Below are 14,834 nucleotides of genomic sequence, written 5' to 3'. Positions count from 1 at the left end.
TCTTAGATGCCGAATATAGCAGCTTAATAGTGAAGGAGGCTGATGACCATAAATCAAAGCAAATCAATGGAGTTTTCTTAATAAATTCAAAAGATCGAAACTCGTATACGTATACGCAAGTGCCCCTTCTTTCACCTTCACAAATAAGTGAATAACACACAGACACAGACACATACACAGGTGGGTCACAAACAAAAGACGCTTAGTTTATTTATTACCCTACTAAGTAGCTAGTAAGTACTAACTATTATCATAATGCTAGCAGCATTCCTCTTGTTTTCATGGATAGACTCCACGATCGGATGGTATAAGAGTGTAATATGTTAAATTAAATAAAGCTGGTTCACTAATGGGGAACACGAAGATAGAGGGGGATGGCATTGTGAGGTTGGGGAGGTGAGTCCCAGACGGAGAAGGCACTGGCGGAGTTCATCCACTTCTTTGTCATCTCTGGGTAATGGCGGTTGATAACATCTCTCAAGCTCTCAGTTTTGTTTACCCATTCCAGCCCCTTCTTTGTGTATGTCTCCTCATTATAATTGCTTGTGAAGAACCGATCCGCTTCCAACCTCCTACACTCCATTCACATACAACCAAATTCTTCATTAATTAATTACTTTCTATACATGCATGCATTAGCTTCTTTTTAGGGATTAATGAACTCTCAAATGAATTATCAAGAAAATCAAACCAAAGACAATGCCAAGATTATTTGACAAGTTGAGGTTGCATTAATTGATGTTTTCTGGGGTTTACCCAAACAAATATTTGATAAAATAGGCCATTGTTTGCATAGAAAAAATAATTTTTAATATTAAATATAGGTACGACGATGAAGTGACAATTGTATCTAGCATAAATGCCCATACCAATTCAATGCATACATTTTTTAGGCTACCAAACACTTTCTCAAGCAATTGAATTGATAAGCCCTAAATGTTTTGAATAGAACCTTAGTTCAATTCATAATCCTGATATTAGGCAGGCAGCCCATTTTAATTTACAACAACATGCCCCATTTAACTCGGATCTCACAACAGTCTTTTTGACCTAGGGGTGGCATTTCTACCTGATCCATTTCATGTAACTGGTTGGTTGGAAATGGGTTGAATCAGCCAATGGCTTTTATTTTTTCCCCAAAATAAAAAAAGCCAATTAATGACCGATGGAAATGGGCTGGGCTAGATTGTTGGGTAGCAGTCTGCAGTTAATCAGATATGCATTAGGTCAAACTTTTTTTTTTTTGGGTAAACTTATAACTAACACAAAGCCCCACTCGGACTTATCAATCTGATCCAACCCATTTAAATGTGGGTTTGCGTGGGCGTGGCATTTGGATCAAGGTGTAAGTACCACGTATGAGTACTGGGCAAACCTACCCCGGTTAACACGACTGGGCCATCAGCATCAGGCCATCCTTCCAAAAAGTCACCGTCATCCTGGATTGAGATTTGAGACCTCACGTAGTAGAGTATCCAGTGGTACATTGGATTGCATTCAGACCCAGTTGGGTTAATCCAACCCATTTAATTCAAAGGATGGGTCGTACGTTGTCTTTAAACAAGTTGATTATTGGAGGAGAGTTTAATTACCTGGATGCCATCATAAAGAATATAGTGAAGGCTGTCTCACTAATGGCAAATCCCTTAATCTTCTTTTCTGCCATGAGACCTACAGTGAGATCAAGCTCTTCAACGTCATCTCCATACACTTGTCGCAGTGTTTGAATTGCTTCCACATCGTCCGTCAGATCCTCCCATTTGGAGATGGGTATCAATAGCAAGCTCCGACGGAATTCGTTGTATCTGGCAACTTTCCTCTCCCTATCCCTGTAAACTGTGGGATTAAACAATATTAATTTTAGAATTATATAAGCCAATGAACGGTTGAGATCAGCTTGTGGTTTACCTTCAAGTGCAGGCATATCGACATGATCCGGCCTTTCTTTCCCATCCTTGTCCTGTGGAATTAGATCCCTCAACCACAGAGGGTAGTTCCAGAGCTCAAGGGCACCACATGCCTGATGTCCCATTGAAACCATTTGTCTTACGAATCCAATCCGGGATAATGCTTCTTCTCCCTTGTGGCCTATCAGATTGATCATAGGTATCCTGTTTGGTGCCCCATCGATCATTTAATATTAACTCAAAGACAAAGCGGTGATCATTCATGATCAGAGAGAGAGAGAGAGAGGGAGAGAGAGAGACCTTAAAAGCACTGGAGGCGATTTGTTGGGTCCCGGAGCAACAGAGATATCCCTAAGGTGAAGGTCATCAGGTAGAAGCGCATGCATCCTGCAAACACTAGTGAACTCCTCAGTCAAACAATAAGGGACACCATGATTCTCCGGCTTCTTCATACCCACCAGACCTCCCAAGATGCCTCCTCCTGCATGCCCAAATGTATCCTTGAATTTCTTTCCTAGCAACCCATACCTAAGAAAAAGTGAAAAACCATTGTAATTAATTAAATATGTTTACATATATAATTATAATTTGAATGGAAAGAGTAGCGTCTTTTGCTGTTGTCAGTTTCACCGGGTGCTCATGATGTGAATTAGACTTTAATTTTACCAGTTATTCATAGTGGAAAATGGGAAGCTTTGCAGTGCTAATTGTTGTTTTTTTTTTTTTTCTCACCAATTGGTACGCATTTTTGCCAACAATATATCAGTTTTCAGGAGCTCAACTGTCCAATCAATGGTGTGGACCTTGGCAATCACGGCTGAAGTAACTAGCCTTGCATGGCGATACAGATCTTCGTCATCTAACTCTGGATATTCCTTCTGAAACATCACGTGTTTTACAAATTAATGCTTTCTCTCATTGAATATATACAAGTTAGAATTAAAGAAGATGTAGAAGAAAGCATAATCAGATTAATTAAGGGTCTATTTGGTTTCATTGCCTGTATTTTATAAGATTTTTTATAGCTAGCCACCATTAGATGATCATTAGGCATCTTATAAGTTGAATAACGAAAAAATGCCTTGGCATTTGCGCAAACATCAAAAAGATATTTCCCTCCAACAGATGGCTCGCTCTTATACAATTCAAGAAAAACGTTTTTTTTATAAACGGTTTAATCAAACAATATTTCAAATTCCGTTAACAAAAAAGCCTATATAACACAGAATTGGCACCAGTTTTTCGGATAAATGGCAATAAAACAAAGCACCATCTAAATTATGGTTATTTATTTTCAACTGTTGTCCCAACCGGCATTTGTTCATTTTTTAGGGTTATAGCAATCAATCCAACCTGCACTTAAGCAGCTATTAAGTAGTTCACAACATACTTAATCATTTCATCAGTAAAAGTTAAAGCAATAATTCGTTAATGACATGTTTGGAATCAATGCCTGAAAGGTGTTTTTTTTTGAGAAAATGGTGATGCATTAACATGTTATTTTTCTTTCTTTCATAATTTTTTTTTTCTATTTTGAACCGTTATCTGCTGCCACATAGGTGTTGCCATATCAACATAGCAGTAAAAAAACACCAAAAAATAGCTATTTTCTCCAATCAGACATTTCCAGCTTTCCAAGGTATGATCTTAAAAAACATTGTTCAAAAAAATAAAAAATACACACACACATCAGATGCTGTATGAAAAAACAGATTTTACAGAGTGCTGATGTTCCAAACACTGGGTAAATTTAGTGTTTGGCATCGGTGCTAGGAACATTGCACGACTTTCTCATAAAAACGATGTTGAGGATGTGGAGTTGGTTTTCTTTGGTACCAGTCATGGCAATAATGTTTTTAACACTGATCTATATTATCCAAAGTTCAAAATGATGTCAACGATAACACATTATTCTCTCAAAAAACATTGAATTTAACATTACTCTAAACCACACTTTCTCAAATTTTAAAACATTATCTGAAACTAAGAGCATTATTTAAAGCACTGTTTCAGTCATGACAACACTGGGTCTGGATCTCCTATCCACAACCACAACAACACTACCGATCTACCATGCATGTACCAATTAAGCAAGTGAGTACGTTCTGAATATTACCATAAGAGCATCACAGACGGCATTGTGTTCCTTGACGAATAGGGCTTGCAGAGCGGAGACGCCAGACCAACTGTTCCTGATGTCTCCTGAGACGGCAATTCCATCTTCATCGTGAAGGAGAAGACCATCATCCGATATCTTGAGCTTCCCATCTTTGAAGGTCCTCGTTTTTCCCAACTTCTCGGGATTGCTCCCATATACAGCACTCCCATCCCTTGACGATAGATGTTCCATCCATGATCCATATATCGATCACAAACCATGATGAGCTTAATTATTTAAGCTAGCTTGAGAAACAAGAGACAACTAGCTAGAAACAGGGTTTTAAGGGTTTTAAGTCATCGTACGTGCGTGAAAGCAAAACTTACCACCAAGGTGTTCGAGTGTTCAGAGACCCACTCTTTATCTCATAAAAACCAGTCGGGACCTCCTTGGTCTTGTAGAACTTGAACGATTTGAGTGGGCACTGACTCGCTACTTCACTAGGTGCAGTCAGTTCTATCTGCAAAAGTGCAAACGCACAACATATATATTCAATTCATCATCATCAGCGACATACATCATCTCAAGTTAATTAGTTGGTGGTGGAGCTAGCATTGATTAATTAATTTGAAATTAACCTGGTTGGTATCCTCCAAGTGATCGATCCAATCATGTATCATGAACTGTATCCAAGATGCAGCGATCATGTTCAATTGCTTTCCTGTATCTTTGAAATTTCTCCGGGCCAGAAGTTTGGTGGCCACCGCCGCCGGCTCCGGTTGCTCTAGCTACGACAACACAATGCCATATCACACAACAAGACATGTTAATTATGAACAGAGTCAGAAAGTGGGAAAAAAATGTTCTTTTTGGATAAAATTGCCTTTGTAAAGGAAAAAAAAAAAAAAAAGAGCGAAGAGAGTGGTAATTAGGGGTGTCCACGCTTCCTTGCATTTCGGGCATGGATCTGGGCCGGGCCCAGGCTATAGTCCTTAATTATTTAGTGAGCCCGGCCCATGCTTGCACGACTAAAACAGATGGGTTAAATGTTGCAATCATTTCTTTGGTATATATAAATGCTCCATCTCATTCATTTCTCTTCTACTTTTTGGTCAAATTCTACAAATTGGTAATATTTCTTTCATCTTTTCTAATTTTTAGGAGAAAAAAAAAAAATCAAGTCATCAAGTGAAGATCTCATTGAGAAGACCGAGCACATACGTTTTTCAGGAAGATAGCAAGGTGTTAAATTACTCAAAAAATGAGGTAAGAGGGGAAGCAAAGAGGGCGAAAGCAACAAAAGGCCAAACAAAAATTCAGGGTTCAGGGCAAAGAAACACCACTGTACAACTGACCATTGACCACTCTTTTTCTTTCTTTGCTAGCGAGTAGGGAGGCAGCAGTTGTGTTAAACTGTTGGCAGCATCTCTTTCCAGAAAAATAGTTAGCTTAATTAAATGTCATAATCATATCTTATATATAACACATAAGATGGCTCCGCTGTGCATAAAATATATATATATATATATATATATAATAAACACAAAAACGAATCTCTGCCGGCGGTTTGTTAGAGCTGTCCCGGCGGTCAAGAGCTTTCCTGGGAAAAGACTGCAAAAGTCGAGTAATCTATGAACGCCAACAAAAACCTGATATTTTTGTGTATGTAGTGTTTGATTGATTTTCGGAACCACATTATCACAAAAAATTTCCATGTATACAAAAACAATGAAGTGTACCAGTACCTTGAGTCTCTGGTTGACAGGGGGAATGTTTCTTCCGAAGAAGGTGCCCTGACTGCCTGCAACTTCATTAAAGGGATCGTTGTACCTGCCATCGGCTGTTCTGTAAGGGCAATCAGCAGGGTTAAAACGAACACCAACGGGAGTGACACCGACATTGAGGAGGTTGTACTGTTGGTGAAGGTGCCGACGAATTCCAAGATATATCAAACCCAAGAACACTGGTAACTGATGCCACATGCCCAATTTGTCAATGGAATGTATTATCTGCAGTCATGAATAAAGAGAGAAATAATTAAGAAACAAAAAAGCAAGAAGATGAAACCCTAGCTAGTTATTCTTGATTGTTGGCAATATATAAAAGAAAGCATATGCAGGAATTGATGTTTCTAGCTAGCTACCAAGAAAAGAAGCTTGTCTATGAGAGTCATCCTAGCTACAACTTGTTGGAAGTCTTTATGGATGAGACCATTAAAGGGCGCACCCAGGATAACCTTCAGAGATGCCATGACAATCGACATTGTTCTTCACTTCTCCGAAGTCCAAACTAAGGATAAACGATCTCTACAAAGCTCACAGAACCCAATGAATCATATCTACTTATATAAAAAAATTTGTGCAAGTTAATTTGATGGTCACTTGGCATCCCTCAAAAATTAAAAAATATCTATCTATATATATATATATATATATATAGTCTTGATATGGGATCTAATCAGGAATTTAAGACAATTGTATTTAAAAAAAATACTATGGAACAGTAATTAACCAACATTATATTAAATGCTTGAATTTTTCTCTCTAACTGACGCTCAAAATTAAGTATTCGTTAATTCAAAACATTAAGAGAGACCGGATCCAGTCATTATGAACACATTCAATAGGCACTCATTAATATTTAAAATTTTCTGAGTGCTTACTCAGTATTCTTGTGTGTCAGCTTCATCTGAATTCTCCATTAAAGACAGAAGCCAAAGATAAACTCAACTTGTACTAATAGTATAAATAAATTAAGTTCTACCCATATTTTATATAACAAGATGCTGCTGTGCGTATCATATTGAATTGCTCTCTCGTATATATCCAGATTCTTTAGCTGATGAACAACCCCGGACCCGGAAAAAGGAAGCAAACATAAAGAAAAAGGGACTCTCTTCGGTCAGCAATGTGATAATTATATATTAAATTAAATTCTTTGAAATTGCCACTACTGCCATTCCATCCAATTTTTTTTTTTCTATTTGCAAATTTTGTATTCCAAAAATGGATGCAAAGTTTGCACCACCTTCCTCCTACAGTCTTATCTCAACTTTTTCTTATACAAAAGTGAGGTCCACACCATTTTGGTTTTTTACCTCACTCCCAAACAATTAAGCCTTCTCTTAGGTACATTTCTCTTTCATATAAGGTGGGGATAACATTAGTGGGGCAACTCGAATTGGCCCTAGTTAGCATTTTACATTGTTCTGAACTTAAGCCTTTAGGGCCAGGTCCATTCAAATTTTGATAAGAGCCCAATCCGAGCCTGTTCAAGTTATATCCCTGTATAACATCATTTTATTTCTTACAAATAAATAAAAAAGTCAAATCTCATAATTGTTTTGTGGGAGGTTGTCTTCCTATAATATTCGTTTTGCAATCAACATGTTTGCAAAATTATTATCTGATCGGAGGAATTGTATCCGATCAAATGCATTTCTCAGTTGAAATTTAAGATATAAGATTAGGGTTTAAAATTTAGGAGTTTTATATAAATATCAAGAGCCAGTCGGACTCTTTTGTCCAACCATGGTATGTGATCTATTTTTTCCTTTTTACAATCAACATGTTTGCTTTCCATAAGACTGCTATTTGGGAGGTGGCATAATACAAGGTTTTAAATTTGAAGTAGGTTAAATTTCTATCCCTGAAGTTTTTGGTTGTTGTTGAAGTCTCCTCTAAAGTGTGCTAATTGCAATCACCTTCCCTAAACTTTTTGACATAGTTGCAACCTGACCCCCTTTGTTAGAATCCTATGAAAAGAGGCATGGAAATGTCTAAAACACCCACAAAGTTTTTCTTTTATCAAAATGTTTATTTTTTAAATTTTCTCTTCATATCAATCGCTCAACTTTAGATTCTCTCTTTATTTTGTTGTTTATAAAGTTTGTATTGTTTTTTATATAGAAAGCAACACCAGTAGGTAAAGTTGCAACTTTAGATTCTCTCTTTATTTTGTTGTTTATAAAGTTTGTATTGTTTTTTATATAGAAAGCAACACCAGTAGTAATTATATAGGTATTTTGGACATTTCGTGTCTCTTGTTAAAGCTTAGAGGATTCTAATAGAGGGGGTCTACTTGCAATTGTGTCAAAAAGCTTAGGGGAGATGATTGCAATTACCTAACTTTGGGGGAGGTTTCAGCAATGGACAAAAAAACTCAAGGGGAGGTTTCAGCAATTTACCCTTTGAAATATAGTCCATTTAGGACTCCAGATCTGAAATGAAATTTATGTATATTATTATTTTTTTTTTTACATAAAAACTGATTCATTGGTATTTCACAATTAATATATGTTGTGAAGGAAGAAATTGTATAATTCATGGGCTTGGAGTTGAAAGTTAAAACAATGATGGTCTTCTTCTCATAATGTACTAAGCCCTTTTCATAATTCATATCAAGGTTTTTAAAACCGGACCGAACAGGGAATCATTTTAGGTTCGGTTTCTAGGTCAAATGATCCAACTGTCCGGTCTGAACAGACAGCCCACTCTAACAAAAAATAAAAAATAAAAAAAAAAACAGACAAAACTCATTGTCCAAATCGACGGATCGATGATTCACTGACCAAATCATTAATTTTTTGATGAAAAAATGATTTTAAAATAAAACAAAACCGGTCTGATGATCAATTCCAGATCTTTCCGATCCAACCGTCCGGTCCAATCTGATTTTAAAAAACACTGATTCATATAGCGAGTGGAACCAAACACCTAAAATATCAACATTTCGTTTCAGGTGCAATGAAATGGGCCTACATATATGTAACCATGGGGGCATCAACATGGCTCTGGAATTATAGCACTCCACCGGCAGCTAGACCAACTTTGGATAATTAGATAACTGGCACAATACTCAAATGACTACAACGTACCCAATAAAATGCTGACACCTCTGTAGTAAAGGAAAATCACTGCTTTTAATTTACTTTTATCCATCCTCCACATTCAAAGTGAGGCTGTATGATTCTTGCGCCACTAGTTTGGGTAAGGACTAATGCACTGTAATCATACAAGATAAAGCTAAGTTACCTACCACAAATTATATATATTAATTAATGCTACCAGCAAAAATTATTGAAGGATACAGGTGGACTATCAATAACTACTGCAGCCCGATTTTGTAGTGTGTATCAGTGTATGTATGTAACCTGAATTGAGGATCATCACCAGTTCACCACCCACCTTTGAATTAAGTGGGCCATCATATGTAACGCCAAACAACGACTTTAATTAATTTCATGGCACATGCGACATATGATAACCACCACCCACAAGCCGTACCCAACTAAAAAGGTACCGACTCAGTAATATGTGTCCTGATTATAATAATCAGGTTTTGGTCGTTGTGGACCAAACAAGACCCAAACCAAGCATATATTATAAAAATACCCCAATCTAATACTTAATTAGCTATTTTACTCTGGAATATTATGATAGGACCGGTTTCGTTATTGGTTTAATAGTTGCTGTTCTTGTTCAAAAGCATACCTTGGTTGGCCCGGTTCCTTTGCAACCAGCAACCGGTTTTAAAGTGACAATTAAATTAAGGTTGTGTTTGATATTATTGTCACTTGTACAACAACACTGACTGACATGCTACCATGATAATTCTTCCTGAAATGTCAAATTTGATTGTTTTCACCATAGATGCAAAGGATCAATCAATCCGATGCAAATGTGTATTCTTGTGAAGTGTCTTTCTGATGTAGGTGATGAAAGGATTGTGCGAATTTGAGATGGCCAGCGAGGTGGTCTCTGATCCCCACCTCGATCGTTCAAGACTTTGAAAGAGCTGGATGACTACCAAGCTTGTCCAACACCGATGGGCCTTAAGCCTTATCACATTCAATTTATGAATTATCGATCGGCCACTACCTCATCTATATCTTAGATATGCCAACCAAATAGCTAGATGGCGGTGGTCCTTGGCGCCAATAACCATCTTAATTTAATTAATCAATGGAGTTGTCTTAATTAATAAAAAGAAATGATATACACAAATTCCCTTCTTTTCCCTTAATTCACACACACAAAAACAAAGTAATCATACAAAAGGCGCCTAGCTTATTACCCCTACTATTATAATGCTACATCTTTCACGAAGATAGAGGGGGATGACATGGATGGATATACAAGAGTGCATTAAACTGTAGTACTTAAAGCTGGTTCACTAATGGGGAACACGAAGATAGAGGGGGATGACATTGTGAGGTTGGGGAGGTGAGTCCCAGACGGAGAAGGCACTGGTGGAGTTCATCCACTTCTTTGTCATCTCTGGGTAATGGCGGTTGATAACATCTCTCAAGCTCTCAGTTTTGTTTACCCATTCCAGCCCCTTGCTTGTGTATGTCTCCTCATTATAATTGCTTGTGAAGAACCGATCCGCTTCCAACCTCCTACACTCCATTCACATACAACCAAATTCTTCATTAATTAATTACTTTCTATACATGCATGCATTAACTTCTTTTTAGGGATTAATGAACTCTCAAATGAAATGAATTAGCAAGACCCGGTTGGGTTAATCCGACCCATTTAATTCAATGGGCCGTTATCTTTAAACGTAACCGTTTATTTATACCTGGATGCCATCAAAAGGAATATGATGAATGCTGTTTCACTAATGGCAAATCCCTTTATCTTCTTTTCAGCCATGAGACCTACAATTAGATCAAGCTCCTCAACGTCATCCCCATACACTTGTCGCAGTGTTTGAATTGCTTCCACATCGTCCGTCAGATCCTCCCATTTGGAGATGGGTATCAATAGCAAGCTTCGACGGAATTCGTTGTATCTGGCAACATTCCTTTCCCTATCCCTATAAACTGTGGCATCAATCAATCAATCAATCAAAAAATTCAATTAGATTCGTTCAAATTGTTGCATTAGTGTCCAAATCATAAAGATGGGTCCACATTATATAAGCCAATTAAGTAAGGGTTCAGATGATGAGCGCTTGTGGTTTACCTTCAAGTGCAGGCATATCGACATGGTCTGGCCTTTCCTTCCCATCCTTGTCCTGTGGAATTAGATCCCTCAACCACAGAGGGTAGTTCCAGAGCTCAAGGGCACCACATGCTTGGTGTCCCATTGAAACCATTTGTCTTATGAATCCAATCTCGGATAATGTTTCTTCTCCCTTGAGGCCTACCAGCTTGGCCATGGGAATCCTGTTTAATTAATTTGTGTCCCATCATTTAATAATGTTCAGACAAAGTTAAAGCCAATGAGAGAGAGAGAGAGAGAGAGAGAGAGAGACCTTTTAAGCAGTGGTGGTGATTTGTTGGGTCCTGGAGCAACAGAGATATCCCTAAGGAGAAGGTCATCGGGTAGAAGGGCATGCATCCTGTAAACACTAGTGAACTCCTCTGTCAAAGAATAAGGGACACTATGATTCTCTGGCTTCTTCATACCCACCAGACCTCCCAAGGTGCCTCCTCCTACGTGCCCAAATGTATCCTTGAATTTCTTTCCTAGCAACCCATACCTAAGGAGGAGACAAGTAAAATCATGCAATATAATGGAATTAGTTAAATGTTTATACAATCTTAATGGAAGAAGCAGCATCTTTTTCTCACCAATTGGCACGCATTCCTGCCAACAACGTATCAGTTTTTAGGAGCTCAACTGTCCAGTCAATGGTGTGGACCTTGGCAATCACGGCTGAAGTAACTAGCCGTGCATGGCGATACAGATCTTCGTCGTCTAACTCTGGATATTCCTTCTGAAACATCATAATTAAGTTTTCCAAATTAATGCTCTCTCATAGCTAGAATAGATGAAGAAGAAGAAGAAGAAGAAGAAGAAGAAAAAGAAGAAGAAAAAGAAGAAGAAAGCAGTCAGATTAACTTAAAGTTATTAATTTTCAACTGCAGCCCCAACCACTTTGAGAGTTCAGTCAATGTCAGTAAGCAGCAACCAAAAGCAACAACTACTTATACCTTAAGAACATCACAGACGGCATTGTGTTCCTTGACGAATAGGGCCTGCAGAGCGGAGACGCCAGCCCAACTGTTCCTGACGTCTCCTGAGACGGCAATTCCATCTTCATCATGAAGGAGAAGACCATCATCCGATATCTTGAGCTTACCGTCTTTGAAGGTCCTCACTTTTCTCAACCTCTCGGCATTGCTCCCATATATAGCACTTCCATCCCTGCACCATGCATGTTCATCACATTAATTAATTCATGATCCATCACAAGCGTGAGACTGAGATTAATTAATATTTAATCATGAGAAGATAAAGATTGAAGAAGCAGCAGCTAGGGTTTTAAGCAGTACTGAACGTGCATGAAAGCAAAACTTACCACCAAGGTGTTCGAATGTTGAGATGCCCGCTCTTTATCTCATAAAAACCAGTTGGGACCTCCTTGGTCTTGTACAACTTGAACGATTTGAGTGGGCACTGACTCGCTACTTCGCTAGGTGCAGTAAGTTCTATCTGCAATTGAATATATGTTCATCCTCATCAGCGACATACATGATCCGATGAAGTTAATTACTTGGTACTTGGTGGTGGAGCTAGCATTAATTATAATTAATTAATTAATTAATTTGAGACCTGGTTGGTATCCTCCAAGTGGTCGATCCAATCATGTATCATGAACTGTATCCAAGATGCAGCGATCATGTTGAATTGCTTTCCTGTATCTTTGAAATTTCTCCGGGCCAGAAGTTTGGTGGCCACCACCGCCGGCTCCGGTCGCTTTAGCTATGACAACACAATGCCATATCACACAACAAGACATGTTGAATTAGGACTCTCTCACTCTCTCTCTCTCTCATATAAATATATATAAATGTGACAATCTGCATAGACAAGTAAAGACGTAAAGCAGGAATAGAATTAAATATCAATATCATAGCTAGTAATTAGTAAATACACGTATTTAGGACATAAGTATGCATGGCTTCGTTGGTTTGTAAAGCACTATTTTCTTTATTTCTCAAACATGTATACAATAAGGCTTTGCACTATATACATAATTGTATTTGCACTCCTGGTCTAAAGTCCAATGAAAAATATAGTATATTTTGCATGTATGATCTATTAATATACGCAAATGTATAATTTTTTTAAAACCCCTAATTTTAAAAATAAGACATCCCATATTTTTAAAATCCATATGATGTATATATCATATTTTTTATGAAAAAATTAAATCACATATTTTTCTCTATACTTGTAAAATATAGAGCTGTGCAAAATACAAAAGAAAAAATATGCATATATACCTAACTACAAAAATGAGGTCAGATCCTATTAGATGGAGCAAGAGCAGATGTTGGAACCTAATCCAGATGTATTCCTCACAAAGTGCACTTCACACCAACCTCACATTCGTTTTTATATCCATGTATTGTAAACATCTTCCATACTTGGTTTTATCATTCGTAGGAAAATGTTTCAAATGCTGGGATCTGCTTCGCCTCGCAACCACATCTCACTGTATATTGGAAACATCTCCCATAAATAATAGCATACAAGTATAGAAGCAGATGCTCCTAATGTACGATTAAAATATGCTATGAGATTGATGTGAGAAGCATTCTATGAGGAGCAGATCCGGATTCAGACTGGGAGGTGCTGTGAAAAGTTGGTGAGAGGTGCGCTCTCAGAGGAGCAAATCCCAATTCATTGAAACAACACTACAATGGAGAACTTAGTACCTTGTGTTTCTGGTCGACAGGAGGAATGTTTCTTCCAAAAAAGGTGCCCTGACTGCCTGCACCTTCATTAAAGGGATCGTTATACCTGCCATCAGCTGTTCTGTAAGGGTAATCAACAGGGTTAGAACGAACACCAATGGGAGTGACTCCAACATTGAGGAGGTTGTACTGTTGGTGAAGGTGACGACGAATTCCAAGATATATCAAACCCAACAACACTGGTAGCTGATGCCATATGCCCAACTTATCAACGAAATGTATTACCTGCAACCACGAAGAAATTAGAAAACTTAAAAAGAAGTAATAAATACTAAGCCCCAACCTAGTGACTCTTAATTCTTGACACAAAAGAAAGCAGAGCAGAGGCAGAGGTATTCATTAATGTTGTCATCACCAAGAAGAGAAGCTTGTCTAAGAGAGTCATCCGAGCTACAACTTGATGGAAGTCTTTATGGATGAAACCATGAAAGGGCGCACCCAGGAGAGACTTCAGAGATGCCATTACAATAGTCATTCTTCTTATTTCACTTCTCCGATCTCCAAAGCCCAAACTAATTAATAATAAATGATCTCTACAATTACAGAGCTCGCACAACCCAAATACCCATTGTACCTATTTATAAAATTTGTACAAGCTTGTTGCCTTTTATCAACTTGTACCACGCAGGCAATTTAATTTCTTTGTGCTACGCATTTTCCTAAATTTCCTTTTTTTTTTTTGGGGGTAAAATCATGCATCTTTGACCATGACTGTTATGGGTGGCTTTTTTGTCTTTTTGTGGTGTGTGTGTCGGTAGGCGCCAGCCGATGACTCAGTCTCAGCACCACCCTCAATGCCTATCCACTTATGGGTGGCTTTTTTGTCTTTTTGTGGTGTGTGTGTCGGTAGGCGCCAGCCGATGACTCAGTCTCAGCACCACCCTCAATGCCTATCCACCCAAAAGAAAGACCATGAAAGTAAAAAACTAAGGCTTTGTTTAGCATATTTTTTTATATGGGTTATTGGCTGTTTAATAGTACGGTAGCCCGATTTTTTATCTTTTCCCGTTTCATTACGAAAAGATCTAGCCACCAAATGAACTCTAAATAAAGTTTTTCAACTTTAATTATATCTTTGCATAAGAAGGCGTGCCTCAATCAAACTATTTTGCTA

At 37.9% G+C, this 14,834-nt stretch overlaps 2 protein-coding genes across 5 annotated transcripts; both read right to left on the bottom strand.

Annotated features, from left to right (window-relative positions):
* Positions 1-49: 49 nt before the first annotated feature.
* LOC148862906 (alpha-dioxygenase PIOX-like) lies at positions 50-6,900 on the bottom strand. 4 transcript variants are annotated; one of them, XM_088976580.1, is made up of 10 exons: positions 6,668-6,900; positions 5,751-6,014; positions 4,644-4,793; positions 4,392-4,525; positions 4,024-4,237; positions 2,640-2,785; positions 2,208-2,435; positions 1,909-2,111; positions 1,593-1,836; positions 50-572 (listed from the first exon to the last, which is right to left on the bottom strand). In XM_088976580.1, the coding sequence occupies exons 2-10, from the start codon at positions 5,985-5,987 to the stop codon at positions 347-349; spliced, it is 1,782 nt and encodes a 593-aa protein (XP_088832706.1). In that variant the 5' UTR covers positions 5,988-6,014; positions 6,668-6,900; the 3' UTR covers positions 50-346. The 4 variants fall into 4 exon arrangements, with proteins under 4 accessions (XP_088832706.1, XP_088832708.1, XP_088832704.1 ...); XM_088976582.1 differs by having other exon boundaries at positions 6,769-6,785; XM_088976578.1 differs by lacking the exon at positions 6,668-6,900 and adding an exon at positions 6,149-6,398.
* A 3,102-nt stretch (positions 6,901-10,002) lies between these two features.
* On the bottom strand, positions 10,003-14,501 carry LOC148862905 (alpha-dioxygenase PIOX-like). The gene is made up of 10 exons (XM_088978272.1): positions 14,076-14,501; positions 13,682-13,945; positions 12,573-12,722; positions 12,319-12,452; positions 11,951-12,164; positions 11,588-11,733; positions 11,269-11,496; positions 10,977-11,179; positions 10,591-10,834; positions 10,003-10,405 (listed from the first exon to the last, which is right to left on the bottom strand). The coding sequence occupies exons 1-10, from the start codon at positions 14,193-14,195 to the stop codon at positions 10,180-10,182; spliced, it is 1,929 nt and encodes a 642-aa protein (XP_088834398.1). The 5' UTR covers positions 14,196-14,501; the 3' UTR covers positions 10,003-10,179.
* Between the last annotated feature and the right edge of the window lie 333 nt (positions 14,502-14,834).

The sequence above is a fragment of the Nelumbo lutea genome, chromosome 3, assembly GCF_056320005.1.
Source record: "Nelumbo lutea isolate HS-2025 chromosome 3, American lotus-T2T, whole genome shotgun sequence".
Classification (NCBI taxonomy): domain Eukaryota; kingdom Viridiplantae; phylum Streptophyta; class Magnoliopsida; order Proteales; family Nelumbonaceae; genus Nelumbo; species Nelumbo lutea.
The sequence above is the reverse complement of the archived record's forward strand: the minus strand, read 5'-3'. Positions and strand labels throughout refer to the sequence as shown.

Bases quoted from the DNA above. Each gene is read 5' to 3' on its own strand.
- LOC148862906 (XM_088976578.1), bottom strand. From the start codon at position 6,268: ATGTCGATTGTCATGGCATCTCTGAAGGTTATCCTGGGTGCGCCCTTT. The intron at 4,794-5,750 runs GTACTGGTACAC...GTGTTGTCGTAG, and splicing joins CTGTCAACCAGAGACTCAAG to CTAGAGCAACCGGAGCCGGC. The intron at 573-1,592 runs GTAATTAAACTC...AATGGAGTGTAG, and splicing joins TTCTTTATGATGGCATCCAG to GAGGTTGGAAGCGGATCGGT.
- LOC148862905 (XM_088978272.1), bottom strand. From the start codon at position 14,195: ATGACTATTGTAATGGCATCTCTGAAGTCTCTCCTGGGTGCGCCCTTT. The intron at 11,734-11,950 runs GTATAAGTAGTT...ATGATGTTTCAG, and splicing joins CCGTCTGTGATGTTCTTAAG to AAGGAATATCCAGAGTTAGA. The intron at 10,835-10,976 runs GTAAACCACAAG...TTGATGCCACAG, and splicing joins CGATATGCCTGCACTTGAAG to TTTATAGGGATAGGGAAAGG.